A 15,109-nucleotide genomic window follows, 5' to 3' on the forward strand; every position below is an offset into this window, starting at 1 on the left:
AGGGAGTCCCTTCCCCTGTTGTGATGAGGGTCCTGCTGCTGCAAAATCATCCAGAAACGGGACAAAAGCTTAGTAGAAAGCTCTTTTGGGGGAAGCCAGCAGGTGGAAAGTGCAAGGGGTGGTGTAGACAGAGGGGGTGGTGCTGGATCCCCAGTGAGTGCTGGTGGGGACTCAGAGGGAAACCCCTTCCCTGAGGTTTTGGACCTCACAGTTCCACTTTTATTGCGCTTTTTGTGCTTTCTTATGTTCAGCACAGCAGAGAGGCGACTCAGCAACAAAAAACCCAAGGACTGGGGAGCCAGACCTTCCTCCTATTCCCACTCTGAAACTTCCCCCTTTCTGCCCCAGCTTGGGCACCACAGGGACACAGCACCCCAGGACACAGCCTTTGTGGTCCCCTCTAGGCGTGCTGCAGGCCAGGCTGCTCGCCCCTCTCTGGGGGGACCCTCTGGAGCTGCTCCACAGGAACCCCAGAGCCCTCAGGGGGACTCAGGGGACAAAGGGGGGAGTGGGGAGCAGCCAGCTCTCCACTGCAGTGCGATTGGGGCCAGCCCCCCCGAGGACCCTGGCTGAAGGCGGGACGGTGTGGGGACCTGGGGACCTGCCATGGTTTCTCGAGCTTCTCCTGACACACTTCTGCTCCATCTGCTCACTCCCGCCGCAGCGTGTCCCCCATCCCACAGCCCTCAGGGCCCCCAGGAATGCTGCTGTAGGTACCAGCAGGGCCTGTATTTTTTTTTTGGGGGGGGGGGGGCATAAGCAGCTGCTGGGGTGACAGCATCCTCCTGCAACATGGAAACCATGGTTTCCATGGAAACCTTTTTTGCCCCAATTATTTTACCACTGCCACAGCCTTTAATTTGCCTTTAGTAGTTGTATTTTAGAGATCCCCCCCTCCGCAGCAGGTGGGTGACCCCCGGGCAGCCCCCGGGCTGGGTCCCCAGCAGGGCCCTGGTCCCCACGGAGGGCGGCGGGTTTGGGAAGCAGTTGCCCCGGCAACAGAAACAGGGCGTTTCTGGCAGCGGTGGTCACCATGGGGACGGGGATGCTGACGAAGGCTTGTGAAGCTGAGAAGACAAATTGCCCTCATCATTATCTCTGGGCTTGTCAATCAAACATATTCCCTTATTTACCTCAGCGAGGAGAGAGCCCCGGGAGCAAAAGGAGAGGGAGGGAGTGAGAGGAGAGCTGCTTGCCCCAAACTCCGCACCAGGAGGGAGCATTTCCAGCCCCTCGGGATGGCCACCATCACCTGCAATCGCTTCACCGAGGAGTACCAGCTCTTTGAGGAACTGGGCAAGTAAGTTGGAGACGGGGCTGAGATGCTCAGAGCGGGGCTGTGCCCTGGCTGGGAGAGAGACTCGGCAGTGCTAGGAACTGCTGGAGATGGGGGAAAGGAGATGGGCATGGAGAGAATGCAGTGGGAATCAGAGAGGGCACACGGGTGAGGGTGGGGGCTGCCAGCCCCAGACCTGCTTCTCTGTCCACACCTGAGTTCAGGGGCTGCTGATGGGTGTTTGGCTGGGGACTTGGGACACCCCAGCGGTCTGGAGTTTCTTGGGAAGGGCTCGGCTGCCCCTCTTATGGAAAAGCTACTCCCAAAAAAGAAGGCTGCTGGCTCCCTTGGGAAGTTCTCCAGCCAGGAGGAGGAACAGGACAGCTGAGGAGGAAAGCCAAAGCAGTGGGCACCCCTCACATTTCTTTAGGGAATTTATCTGTGTGGATTCACCGTGGCTTGACTAGACCTGCAGGAGACCCAGTCTGCCTGGCAGCCCCCAGAGAATCCTGGTGGGTTTTGGAAAGATCCAGGATATTCCCCAGCCCTGTCCCAGTGCAAGTGAGCCATAGCCCTGGCTGACCCAGCTTTCCTGCAGGGGAGGGCTCAGCTGCTCTGGTCCAGGTGTCATCGTGTGTGCCTGGATCAGTGCGTGTCCGTGTGTGTGTGTGTGTGTGTGTGTGTGTGTTTGTGTGTGCAAACAGAGCTGCCTGTGCACAGTGAGGGGATCCTGGGGCGCGCTGAGCACTCCCGGGTGGAGCAGGGGATGCCAGGTTCCCCGTGTGGAGGGATGCTCCGCGTCCCGCCCAGCGTGTGGCTGTAAAACGGGTGCAGGAGTGAGCAGGCGTGTGCCTCTGTTTTGGTTTCTGTGCCTTTTTTTGGAGCTGGTGTGTAAATCTGGGGCGCGTGGCCGCCATCCCTTCAGAGCAGCTGGCAGCACGGTGGTGGGCTCAGGGTGCCTGAGCTCCAGAGGGGAAGCTTTGTCCATCCATAGGCACAGGGAGGCTCCAACCCCGCAGCCCTGCATCGCCCGGGCGCAGAGCAGCCTGTGCCTAAGCGTGTGCCCACATGCACGTGGGCGTGTGAAATGGGGGCGAGGGAGAAGGGAAAGGGCAGAGATGGGGAAATGGAGAGGCTGAGACAGGAGGACTTTGTGCTGGGCTGAATGCTGCTCACATTCGCCAGCCAAACCGTGGCACCAGGGTGCTGCCACAAAGTGCAGCTCTGTGGAGGCAAATGGGCCCCCCCATCCCGGGATACTCACATCCATCCCTGTGGCATCAGGGTGACAGAGAGGGGCTGGTGGACAGCAGGGGATTGGGTTGGGGAGTGGGTCCCTGTGGCGCAGACAGCCCCAGCTGGGACTGCAGGCAGGGGGATGGGCGCCCACCAGGGAGGTGGTGGCAAGGTGGGATGTGGGACCTGTTTTTCCAGACTTTTCTCGGCTTTTCAGGGCTCTAGGGCTTTGTGGTGGTGGCAGGGGGTGGGCAGGTGAGGCAGTGGCTTCTGGGTGTCTGTGGTGAGGCTGTGGGGCTCTGGCTGGGCAGAGGTGGCTGTGGGGACGTGGAGGGGAGTTGGCAGGCCAGGAGTGATGGAGGAGGACCAGGAGGGCTCCTGAAGGTATCTGAGCTGCGACGCTTTGCTGGGTGGGTGCTGACCAGAGGGCTGAGCACCCAGGCTCAGGGGCTGCCTGCATTGCCCGGCACTGTGGTGTAAAACCACTCGGACAGATGCATTTTAACAGGAATAAAGGAGCAAAGCTGGCGCAGCGGCTCACCAGCCCCTGAGAGCATCGCACCCAACCACCCCAGTTCTGGGGTGACGCAGGGGCAGCAGCCCCAGCTCGGTGCATCCCACAGCTTTTCCATCCACTCAAGAGGGCAGGTACAGCTGCAGCACTGAGGTGTTCCCGAGTTAGGGGCTTCACCGGGTTAGCCAAAGTGCTGTGGGGCTGGTTGGGGATTTTCCACTGGGATGGTTTCCAGCACATCCTGGCACATTCAAAAATCAGCGGTTTCCCATGGGGAAATTTCCGCTTCACGGGCTTAGAGAGGGAAATCAGGACGAAGTGCCGCACCTCTGCTCTGCTGCGGCAGCTGCTCGCGCTGGGAAGTGTTCCTCCTCTGGAGAGGTGCTCCCGGTGCCAGCCGGGGTGGGGGTGTCCTGGCAGGGGTGGGCAGAACGGCTCTCCCCACACCAGACCTTGGTAGGGAGCAGCGTCCTGCAAGGATTCGGAGCAGAAAGGGTCCATCTTGAGTTTGCTGTGCCCAAGGGACTGGAGCGGGCTCTGGTGGGGGACACGGTGTGTCCCAGCCTGGCTGGCAGGACGGCAGCTCTGGGTGCCAGGCTGCTGCACCCACCCTGCTTCTCTGCCGTTTCCTCGGCTGTCACCCCTCCTGACACCCGGGCAGGTGGGGGTTTGAGATGCCACACACCTAATGGTGGCACCACGGTGGGGCTTTGGGGGCAGGCAGAGATGGGGAGGGAGATCTGCAGAGTCTGCCCAGCAAGGCACAAGCCCTTGTCACATCCCCGTACCTTCCAAGCATGGTAGGACATCTGTCCCGAGCGGGGGACACGGAGCTGGGGAAAACCCACTCCTGCGGCAGCCCCCGCAAAGCTGAGCGAGTGAAGGGCTGCTCCGATCCCCCACGCTTGCAGGAGGGAATCAGGCGGAGGGCGGGGGGCAGTAGGGGGGGACAGGGAGAGGATCCTGCCCACGGCCCCCCGGAGTAGGACAAACATGAAGTGCAGCTCCATCGGCGCCTCCAAATCCGCCCCCGCAGCAGGTTCAGGGAGAGGCTGGAGACAATTACCGTGCCGAGCCGTAGGATCAGCCCCTCCGCTCCCGGAGCTGCAGGAGAGGGGGCTTATTAAACAGAAAAAAAAAATGGAGGAACAAAAAATCCCCAGCCCACACTCTTCTCTCTAGAAAGGAGATAAAGTGCCTCGGAGGAGGAGGAGGTGTTGAAGAGAGGGAGGGCGGCAGCAGCACAGCCGGGCGCTGGCAGGGAAGGTGTGAAAAAGGGAGAAGCGGAGCATCCTGGTGGCAGAGCCACTGCTTGAGCTGGTGGGGGAGGCCGTGGGGACAAGGCATGGGGTCATGCCTGGCCTGGGGACCAAGGGACAGAGGCTGCAGGGCTGGGGCTCAGCAGTGCTGGGGCTCGGGGCTGCAGGTCCAACATCACCCTGCACTGGCACCCAGCCGGGGGACAAGGACACAGTCTGTACCCACGGCCCTGCAGGTGATGTGCCTGTCCCCTGCTCAGACTGGGACATGCTGTCTCATCCAAGCCAGGCAGAGATGGGGGTCCTCAGCTGTCACCAGGGTTGGGGTGATTCCCATCCAAAGACCCAGCGCCCTGGGAGAGAAGGGACAGGCTGCTGCCCATGGGCAGGGAGCAGGAGATGATTCCTTCCTTCCAGAGGGGTTTCTTGCAGCACAGTGGGGCTGAGCTCCCTGCCTGGCACCCACAGTGCTGCCTGCAGTGCCCATGAGCCCCTGGTGTGGAAGGGGATGCTGCCTTTGCTGGGAAGATGCTGTATTGAGATGGAGCAAAGGGGGGCTTTTTTTCCCCTAGGCTGGAAAAATCCTGCACAGGACTGAGTAGCAAGGAAGCAGCCTGGCACAGTGGAACAGAGCCTGGCTGGGGGTCAAACACCCAATGTGGAGGGTTCCTGGCTGGTGCAGACCCACCGAAGGACCCGACTGGAACAAGGAGGGGAGGATAGCAAGCGTGCTGTACCCCTGGGTATCCTGCACCTGCATCCAGTGTTCCATGTTCCACCCACCCTCCGGGCACACAGGGTTTTGCTTATGCTTTACAGACCACAAATAGACATTTGGTTTCTGTTAGGAAGGTCTGGAGGAGCCAAAAGCCAGGAATGTAGCTGGGGAAGTGAAACAGCCGCTTCCCATGGCTCCCCCTTTTTTGCCATTCAGTTCTAATAAATGGATGAGCAAGTGGCTGTGGACACTGGGATCAGGAGTGACCACCAGTCCCCAACCTCCAGTGGATCTGGGACACCTACACCGCTCCAGCCTCATGCTGGGTTCTGCAGTGAAACCCCGAGCTGGGGCAGGGGGATATCCCTGCTTGCTGCACTCTGCTGCAGACTGTCCTGCCACTGCAGAAACATCACACATATCTTTAGGGAAAAAAATAGAGAAGATGGGTCCCAGGGATCCACAGGAGCCCACAAACCCTACACAGTGTGGGGTTCCCAGCCGGATGAAGAGAGTAACACCACAGGACTGCTGCCGTCTCTGGTCTCCCTACCTATGGCAAGCTGGATATGAAGCATTTCACCCACCCTTCCCAGTTAATTCCTCCCCAGCATTCAGGGATATTAACAGCTCAGCTCTTTCAGCAGCCAGGATTAAATGGCAGGACGGGGAAGCTGGGAACCACCAGGATGTTTTCTCCCAACTCCTGCCTGGCACGTGCCATGAGCGATGCTCTGCGCGGCAGCACCGGGCACGTGGGCTGCCAGCTCTGCTGGGGCTCCATCCCCACCCCTCCACACCCGCTGCTTGCCTGCTTTTCTAAAAATCACATTCAAACCCAAATTGCCCGTCTCCACCCGCCCCCGCCGCTAAAATCAATTATCCGCCGCTCTCACCAGCCTGCGGCCTTTTATTCCTCGGCAGGGAGCTGGAGTGGGGTGAAGGGGAGTGGGGGGAAGGTGGGGCACGAGGTGGGATTGCTTTTGATAGTTGTTATTTTAGCAATTGGAGAGGTTTGGCAGGAAAGGGAACCTGGCACAAAGGTTTTACTCAGCAGGGCTGGAGCGTGCATGTGTGTGTGTGTGTGATTGCAGTGCCGCAGCTCCCAGCACTGCGCCGGCACTGGCAGTGCCACGAGCTGGCAGGACCCGGGGTACGGGATACAGGGGCAGACAGGAGTCTTTGGAGCGTCCCAAGCACTAGTGCTTGCTTGCCTGCCAGACCCCAGGAAAGCTCTGCATGTTGGCTCATGCGTGTGCAAGGTGCAGCAGCATCCATCCCTGTCCAGCCTGGCTCCATCCTCGCAGTGTCCCCTGGGCTGTCCCTGCCTGGGTGACAGTTTTGCAGTGGGAGGGAATCTGGCACCGGTCACAGCTGCCAAGTCCTGCTGTGATTGGAAGGTCCAGGACAGGCAGAGCCACACAAGAGTGAAGTGGCCGAGAGCTGTGTGGCAGCTGCAGCCATCACAGTTTCCCTCGGGAACCAGCACCCTCCGTAAATCACTGCCCCTTCCCTCCTGGCAACAGGTAGGGCAGAGCCAGGAGGAAGAGGAGGAAAAGTGCACCATGCCTGGGGTGTCCCAGAGGAGCGTGGAGGGGAGAAATCCACCTTTATCCCTAGGTCTGCATGGGCCTCCTCCCATCATTCCTCAAGGACAGCAGTGCAGAGAAGCCAGCTGAAATCCCTCCATGTTTTCCCCAAGTCCCTGCCCCAGTCAGCACCTATCCCCATGCCCATCCTCACCCCCATGCCTGTGGCTGCCCCTCACCCCACGGCCATGAGTGCTGAGCTGTGCCTGTGCCCACACCAAGCCCTTCACCTCTGGCTTCTTCGGTTCCCAGGGGCGCTTTCTCCATTGTCCGGAGATGTGTGAAGGTGTTGGCAGGACAAGAGTATGCGGCCAAGATCATCAATACCAAGAAGCTCTCTGCTCGAGGTAAGCACTGAGGGTGTTTTGGGGAAGGCAAGAGGTGAGCAGGCCTCATGGAGTAGGGAATTTTTCCCCTCTGCATGGTGCTGGGATGATGCCTTTGATGTGCAATGAGGTGGGGGGTGTTTGATGTGCGATGGGGACCCCCTCATCCCACCCTGTCTCTGCTGCAGTACACACCAGACTCCTTGATGGATGGGATGAATGTCCCAAGGAGGTGTCTTGGTGGCTGCTCACCACATCCCATCCAATCACAGGGATGCATCTGCAGCCTGGCTGAGGCTGAGGGGCACTCCCAGACCCCAATCTGCCTGAGGAGCCAGAGGACCCCATTTCTGTCCCTGAGACCCCCCACCACCCTGCACACCACATTGCAGCAAAATGATGGTTACAGCCTTGCAACAAGTCAGACCATGCTAGCATCAGGCACGGTGTAGCAGAGTTATTTTGGGAGCACCACCTTCTGAGAGGGCCCCTGCTGACCCCCCATCCCTGCTCTGGGGTCTGTAAGTTTTCTTACTCATATACCTACATCAGTGAAATGGGAACATCCCTTCAGGTGGGGGTTTGACTTCATTTCTATCTGGAGATGGGCCCTCACCCCTCGCTCCCATCTGGTGAATCGCTCTGGTGGAGCACATTGGCTGTTTGCTGCTGAAAGAGGCGCTGGCGGGTCTGTCCTGGTGGGTCTATCCCGGCTGAGTGAGGCTGAGCTGAGCCAGCACAGAAATCACCAGCCAGCCCTTGCCCCAAGCCAGGGACCCCTCTGCCCCCAGGCACCTGACAGAGGAGCTGCGATGAGGAGGATTGAAAGGATGAGACAGCAGATGCCGTGTCCCCACTCCGGCTCCTCCCTGGCTGTTGGGAGTGCAGGATGGGTGCTGGGAGGAAGCACTCTGCCAGGAGGGTTTAATTAACCTCCCTTGGTGTCTCTCCCAGTTCCACTGCTGACCTCCCAAGGCAAAACTGAAATGCAGAAAAGAGTGACAAGCTCCTTTCTGACCTGGAATTAAACCAGGATGTTGCAGTCGCCCTCCCACAGTGCTGCCAAAGCGGCACAGCACCGGCACTGAGCCCCTCAGGTCCTCCAGCACAGATCCCTGCCCCTCTTCAGGGATGCAGATCATTCTCTTCCTCCAAAGCCGAAGGCCAGGCTCTGGGCAGGGTGTGTGGTGCTGGGCTCAGCCCTTGGCTCCTGCCCGTGTACCCCAGCTGGCAAACGCCTCCCAGTTTGCAGGGCTGCCTGGAGCAGCAGATTGAGCCGCCCTCCCTTTGCTCCCTCCTGCCTCCGCTCGCCTCCTCCGGCAGTTTGCCCCTCTCCATTCTCTCCTGGGATTTGTGCTGTCCCTGCAGTGCCCAGCAGTCCCCTGGAGAGGCTTCACTGGGGTTATTTTCCCTGCTCTGCCAGCTGGAATCACCAGCAGCTTTGGCTAATGGTCTGGAACCGTGCAGTGCTGGCAGGGAGGATGGCACTTCCCCAGACACAAAGGGCAGGAAGGAGAGAAGTGGGGAGAAGGTGAGAGAATCTGCAACGCATCCCCAGCCGTGGTCTGTTTCTTCAGACATCCTCCTGGCTGCCAACACAGGCCAACAGGAAAGAAGGTGGAGGTTTTGGAGGAAAAATGGGGTTTGGGTGTGTGCAGGAGCTGGATTTGTGGGGTAGGAGTTGCTGTAACTCACCTCCCCAGAGAAGTGCTTGCCCCACTGGTCACACTGTCCCTCCATCCCATCCCTGTCATCCACCCCACAATGGACTTTAGTCGTGAGAACAGCCTGAACTCCAACCTCTCCTTGTCACCCTGTCCCACCCTGAGAAGGTTGTCCCCCATCAAGGGAAACACTGTGGGGAGCTGAATGAAGCCACCAAGGTTATCTCAGCCTTCAGCTCACAGACTCCAGCACAGGCTGCAAAACTCAGCCCAAGCCCCGGGGTGCCTCTTGGACAGGATACTGAGCCCTGGGGAAGGCTGCAGCCCTGCAGAGAAGGGGCTGCGTTGCTTTCACGTCTCAGCGGTCGGAGACACCCAGGTTTGGTTTGATGCAGAGTGAGACTCCGAGGTGTGAACCTGCAAGGTAGCAGTGATAGCACCGAGAGACAGCAGCCCTAATTATATCCTGGCTTGTCCTGGCTGCTGAGTTCCTGCACGAAATGCCTCCAGTCAGGGTGGCTGGGTCAGGTGTGAGCAAGAAGAGAAGTGCAGAGGAAGAAACAAAATGATTTGCAGATTCATTTTGAGCTGTCCCAGGGAGGAGGATTTTTTGGCTCAGCTCAGCTTGCTTTGCCCAGAGCTCTGTTGTGTCACATCCCCAAACCTGCTGAAAGCCGGGGAGTGGGACCTGGGCTTCCTGTTTGGACACAGGCGCCAGTTCCAAGACAGGGTTCTGCAGTGTAGGAGAGCAAAGCCCTGGTATGGAATGGCTGACGATGGCGAGGGGGAGTGAAGCCCATAGCCTCGTTTCATCCTGACACCTCTTGCTGGCCAACTCTGCCTTCAATTGCTCAAACTGTACCATGTGGGGCCAGAAATGTCCTGGCTGATTGTCTGTGCCTGGATGAATAGGAGAAAAGGCAACAGTGCTGCCGGCAGGGATAACCCAGACAAATCCAGGGTATTTGGGAGGTGATCAGAGATTGTTCAGCAAAGAGAAGAGAGAGGGGAGGGCAAGGGATCGTTCCAAACCCAAGATTGCCCATGGCATCAGTGCCTGGGGGCTTAGCCAGGGACTGCATCTGTGCTGGGATACTGCCCATCAGGCCCTGATGCTGAATTTATCCCAAAATATGTAACTTTTTAGGAAAAAAAAAGCTGCTCTCTCTCTCCCCCCAGGTTTCCTGTGCCAACAGCTCCTCTGAGAGCCCAACAGAAGCTGAGAGCAGTTGATTCCCTTTCTCAGATCCTAATTTAGGGCCATTGCCTCTTTCAGATCATCAAAAGCTGGAACGAGAAGCCCGGATCTGCCGTCTCCTGAAGCACCCCAATATTGGTAAGTGCACCCTGCACCCCCCATGCCTGGCTGTGCTGCCCACCTGCCCTCCCATGTCCGAACCAGGATCCATAATCCAGCCCTGTCTGCAGCAGCACGGACTGTTTGTCCCAGAGGTTGAGAAGGGCTCAGTGTTGTCCTGCCCAGTTGATCTGCAGAGCCATCCCTCCTCTTCCTCGTGGGAAGCACCATCTTCAAACGGGGCCATGGGAAGAAAGGCCCCACTGGGCATAGGGGGACTGAAGTAGGTCTGGACTAACCCACTTGGCCATAGCTCCCTCAGGGAGAAGCGGAGCCCCAGGAGGCTGCAAGAGGCTATTTTTACTGCTCTCCTCCGGCTCGGGTGCTGTATTCCTCTGCATGCTCCAAAAAGCGGCTGCAGCTCGGAGCAGCAGCAGCAGCAGCGCGGGGCGTGTAGGAGGAGCGATGGCGGGGGGAAGCGAAGACTTTCCCACCGACCGTCCATCTGAAAGTAGCCTCCTTCGGAAAAGCTGTTTCAGGAAAACTCCTGAGCCCCTGCAAAAGACAAAAATAGGCCAGAAGGAGAGAGAGAGAGAGAGGAGGGGAGGGGAAAAAACTGCAGTAAAAAAAATACCCAAATTCCATCCTGGAAGTGATGCTGATGCAGGCTCTTGATCCCTGTGGATAGTCTGGATGAACCCCCTCTTCCCTCAGCCACACCCCAGGATGTACCAACCCCATTGGGATCCTGAAGCTTTTTGGGAAAGGATTTGGTGGTTTCTGCAGCCCTCTCAACCCCCAGTCGGGAGCTGGGAGGGTTCCCCTGCGGCTGAGCTCCTCCCTGGCCCTCTCACTGCTCCGGTGACCTGGATCCATCCTTCCCCAGGAGCTGCTGCAGCAGATCCAGGGAGCTAGATCCAGGGCCACTGGGATGAGCCATGTGGCTCCTGTCCCATAAATATTTCAGTTCCAAAAAAGACTGTCGGCTTCCATCTGTCTCGGGCACACGGCTGCGTGGCAGGTGTCCCCTGCATTGCCGGGGTGCCGGACCCTGCAGGATTCCCCAGCCTCTGCTCCAGCAGGACCAGGAGCTGCCCTGCAGGGGTCCCTCCGGGACGTCCAGCCTCCCCTTTGCACCAAAAGACATGCGGGGACCGCCGAGACCGGAAGGAAGCGCACTGCGAAGTGTCTGAATAGGAAGAAATACTAAACCCAGAGGAACTCACCGAATGAGACCTGCAGGACGGTAGCTGCAGGTTCCCCAGGTTCCCAGGTTCCCAGCTTGGCCACAGCTCTTTCCCAACGCTGTCTTCCACCCTTCCCTCTCCATCACCTGCCCGTGGGGCTGGCGAGGTCTCCGACGGCCAAAACACCTCACCCGTCCCTGTCCTTGTCCCCCCTTCCTACACTACCCCTCGCTGTTCGGCTGTGACCTGGCAGGTTCAAAGCTGCAAAGGCTAGAAGGGGTTAACAGCATGAGATGCTAACAAGCCCAATCTGCTGCTATTTATACCCAGGAGGCTCTTCTCCATCCCCCACCCCACACCCTCTTTCCTTTCACTCCCCTCCACTGCTCCTGCTGCCTGGAAACTTGGGTTTGCAGCTTCCCTTCCGTGCAGCAAAGGCGGCTCCTTACCCACACAGGAGCTGGAGTGAGCGGTGCCACTGCAGAGCAGCCTGGCGTGAGGAAGAGGAGGCACTGCTGCTGGATGAGGCGAAACAGCCCTGTCCAGCCCTTCCCGGGGAGAAGCACCCCAGCTCCGAACGGGCTTTGCAGCCCTCTTACTTGTTCACTGCAGCAAGGTGGGGTCCTTCCATCTCCCGTGGGAATGCTGTGCTGCCATTCCTGGAAGAACCAGCCTGTGATCTGCACTGCGCCTGCTGGAGACCCTCGTGTGGAAAGCTGTGCACAGGCAGTCAAGGGCAGGTCCAGGTCCCCAGGACCCCACAACACATCCACAGCACTGGGTGACATATTAGGGAGTGCTGCTTCCTTTCAGGGAAGTCTTGCTTTATTGGGAAAACTTTGGCTGCACCCAGCCCTGGAGTTTGAACTCCAGGTACTTGTCCTCTGACTCTCATTCCTGAAGCTGTGTCCTGCTCCTGCCTTGGCTCTTGGCTTGGAGCTGGAGTGGTTTGGCCGGTGCGGCTCTCTCTTGTTATGGTCAGTAACAGATACTTGTAGGATCAGGCTATATTTAGAGCAGCTGCTCCCTCTTATACCTTCTTCGCTCCTGGCTGCCACAGGCTTTGGGACTTCCCCAAGCAGGGGGAAGTATCCAGACCATTTGCTTATGGTTATGCTGGTCCTATCTGCACTGAACTCACCTAATCCCCCCGAGAACACTTTGGCTTCTGTGGGATCCCAGGCGTGATACTCTCAAATCCCTCCCAGGCGACATGAAACAGGAGGAAATAGGTTTCTTCCAGCAGAGGAAGGCAGAAAAGCTGGGATTGTATGTTGGAGAAAAACAGAGCAGATGCAGATGCTGGAGCACAGGGGATGTCTGCAGAGGCCAGCAGTGGGGAAGGATAATTGGGGAATAAGATGAGCAAGTTGTGTCAGTAGTCAAGACCACAAGGGAGACAGACAGGAAGGATGCTGCCCAGCTCATCAGACCTCATTTGCCCGGTGCCTTGGCCAGATGAGATGACGCTGCTGGCAACACGCTCTTGGCAGACACTGGATTTGCCCACAGAGCTTGGAGACGGGAGAAGGACCAGCAAAGTGGTGTTTTCTGGCCTGGAAGATAAGAGCGACACAGTGCAGCGTCTGCACTCGGTGCTGGGGCTGTTATCTCCCCTGGCTCACACTGAGTCTGGAGGATGTTTCCATATAGGGCTCAGCTGATTTAGATGCAGTAAAAGGGGCTAGGAGTAAAACTTCCCACAAAATCTCTCACTGAATGTTTCTTTTTTCCTCCCTGATTCCCAGCATTCTTAAATATGTTGAAAGTTGCATCAGGCTGAAACCAGGTGAGAGAGAGGAAGCGTTAAATATTCATAGCCTCAAGGGAATCAAACAAAATATGACGTGGGGGACAGAGGATGCTAGACAACTCTCTGTTTATCCACCCTACCTGTTTCTGTGCCTGTCCCCTTGCTGCACACCTGCCTGTAAGTGTGAGCAGGGATCTGAGCCTGAAAAATCAGCGTGCAGCTGCAGGGTGACAGGTTTGTAGCTGGCTGTACCTGGCGAGGGGTGTGCCCAAGGGGAGAGGGTGCCAGGAGACGGGGAAATTCATCCTCTGGAGATTTCCAAGGAGAAAAGGAAGGTCATGAGCAGAAAATACAAAAAGGCCCTTGAGTGCCAGAGTTGTCAGTTCAGCTCCCTGCTGAGCTCTCCCTCTCCTCGGGCACCTCTCCTGATGGGACTGGGGACACCCATGCCTGCAGCCTGCCCAGTGCCCAAGATAGCCCAGCAGCTGCCTGGAACCTTGGCTAGGCACAGCCCCGGAGCAGTCCCCGATTTGGATGTGACCTTTGAGCCTCGCACAACTGCCCCAGGCTGGGGCCATGGCTGGGGTCCCCTGGTGAGCAGGGACCCCCACCCAGCCAGTGGCAATAACAAGAGGAATAGCCCTGCTGTGCCCTTCCCCAGCTCCTGCTTGTGCCCAAAGGGGAGCAAAGGCGTTCCCAGGGAGCGGGGTGGGAGCCAGGTGTACCCCATAACCCTTCTGTCTCTGCTACAGTGAGGCTCCATGACAGCATCTCCGAAGAGGGCCACCACTACCTGATATTTGACCTGTGAGTAATGGTTCACTCATCCCCTAACCCACGGGCAGCTCCCCGCTTCCCCCGGGGTGACACAACCTCCACCTCACCCGAGCCCTTCCTGCAGGCTGGGTTTGAACCAAACTTGGGTCCCCCAAGCCGGGCAGAGGGCAGGTCCCTGTGCTGCACCCCCGATTCTCCCCCCATGCACGGTGCAGTGACATTTTTGGGGGGCTTGCCAGGGCTGAGTGTGCTGTCAATCAATCCAACCCCCTGTCTTCTCGCAGGGTCACTGGCGGGGAGCTGTTTGAGGACATTGTGGCCAGGGAGTACTACAGCGAAGCGGATGCCAGGTGAGCTGGGCTGTGGAGGGGACAGCAGGCGTCCCCTTCTTCCACAAGCTGCTCCCTCCCAGGGTCCTACACGACTGGCTTTCTGCAGCACCAGCTCATTCTGTGCTGGGAGGTGTTTTACAGCCGCTCTGCAACACATACTCATAGACCAGAACTGTGGTGCAAAAAAAAAACCCAAACCCACCCGAAATGCTCTTTCTAACTCACTCAACTCCTGTGCCAAGAAGTGCCTGTGCTGCCATAGGACTGGTTTGCACTTAGAATCAGATGGCTCCCAGCCAGTGCCCACAGCACCCTCATTCCCCAGCATGCTGGGATAGCCAACATCTGACCTCACTGTAAATGAGCAGGGTGTTGGGGGCTCCCTTGTCTGGGTGCATCAGGATTCCTTGGTCTGCGGGCACCAGGGCTCCCCAGGCTGGCAGGGAGGAAACCCAACACCAGGCTGGTGCCCAGCCAGGGCCACAATAGAACGGACACCCTGTGGATGTCACTCCTTCCCCTTGGAGCTGCATTCCAGCCATCTGCAAGTGTTTCTCTGGCATTTACCACTTGAAAGCAGTGAGGAGGAGCAGTCAAGACAGGCTGTGCTGGAGCTCTGCTCCCTTCCACACTCCCACCGGCACTTTCCAGATACCCTGCTGCAGAGCCATTTCAGCGACCCCTTTGGTCACTGCAGCTCGACCAGGGGACAGTATTAGTCTCGTTCTTTTGAGGGGACATGATCTGGCCCTCTCCAATCTCCAGATATCACTGTGCCTCTTGGCTGTACCCCCAGGCTAATCATAGCTTGTATGTATGTCCAAGGGGGTGGTAAACTCTACACTACCTCTCTGCATGGAAATATCCTCTCTTTCTAGGCAGAAAACAATCTCATTTAATGGGCTGCCTGCACTGAATCCACTTACAGCCCATCCACTTATTAGTGTCACACAAATAAAATAAAATACATGTAAATAAAGACCTTCTGCCTTGCACACAAGCTGTTTTGGAGCAGAAGCGATCAGCGCCTCTGTCTTTTTCCCTTCCTGTCTCACGCACGCAGCAGAGCTGGAATGTAATGAACTAGATATAAAGCAAGCAGACACAGCAGAGCCACCTGCATTAGAGGAGAGCAGGGAAGTGGGGCTGGAGCAAAGGTTGCACAGAGCACATCTGCTCTG

At 57.8% G+C, this 15,109-nt stretch overlaps 1 protein-coding gene across 2 annotated transcripts in view; it reads left to right on the forward strand.

The window, feature by feature from the left end:
- The first annotated feature begins 1,046 nt into the window (after positions 1 to 1,046).
- The window catches only part of CAMK2A (calcium/calmodulin dependent protein kinase II alpha), a 34,006-nt gene continuing 19,943 nt past the window's right edge, over positions 1,047 to 15,109 (forward strand). Inside the window, exons 1-5 of one of the 2 annotated variants that reach the window (XM_039559621.1) lie at positions 1,047 to 1,300; positions 6,845 to 6,939; positions 9,859 to 9,918; positions 13,572 to 13,626; positions 13,881 to 13,946. In XM_039559621.1, coding sequence (XP_039415555.1) covers positions 1,239 to 1,300; positions 6,845 to 6,939; positions 9,859 to 9,918; positions 13,572 to 13,626; positions 13,881 to 13,946 — 338 coding nt within the window. In that variant the 5' untranslated portion in view covers positions 1,047 to 1,238. The remainder of the gene's footprint in view (positions 1,301 to 6,844; positions 6,940 to 9,858; positions 9,919 to 13,571; positions 13,627 to 13,880; positions 13,947 to 15,109) is intronic. The other variant, XM_039559622.1, reaches the window with a different exon arrangement.

This window comes from Corvus cornix, chromosome 13 (assembly GCF_000738735.6).
Source record: "Corvus cornix cornix isolate S_Up_H32 chromosome 13, ASM73873v5, whole genome shotgun sequence".
In the NCBI taxonomy this organism is placed as follows: domain Eukaryota; kingdom Metazoa; phylum Chordata; class Aves; order Passeriformes; family Corvidae; genus Corvus; species Corvus cornix.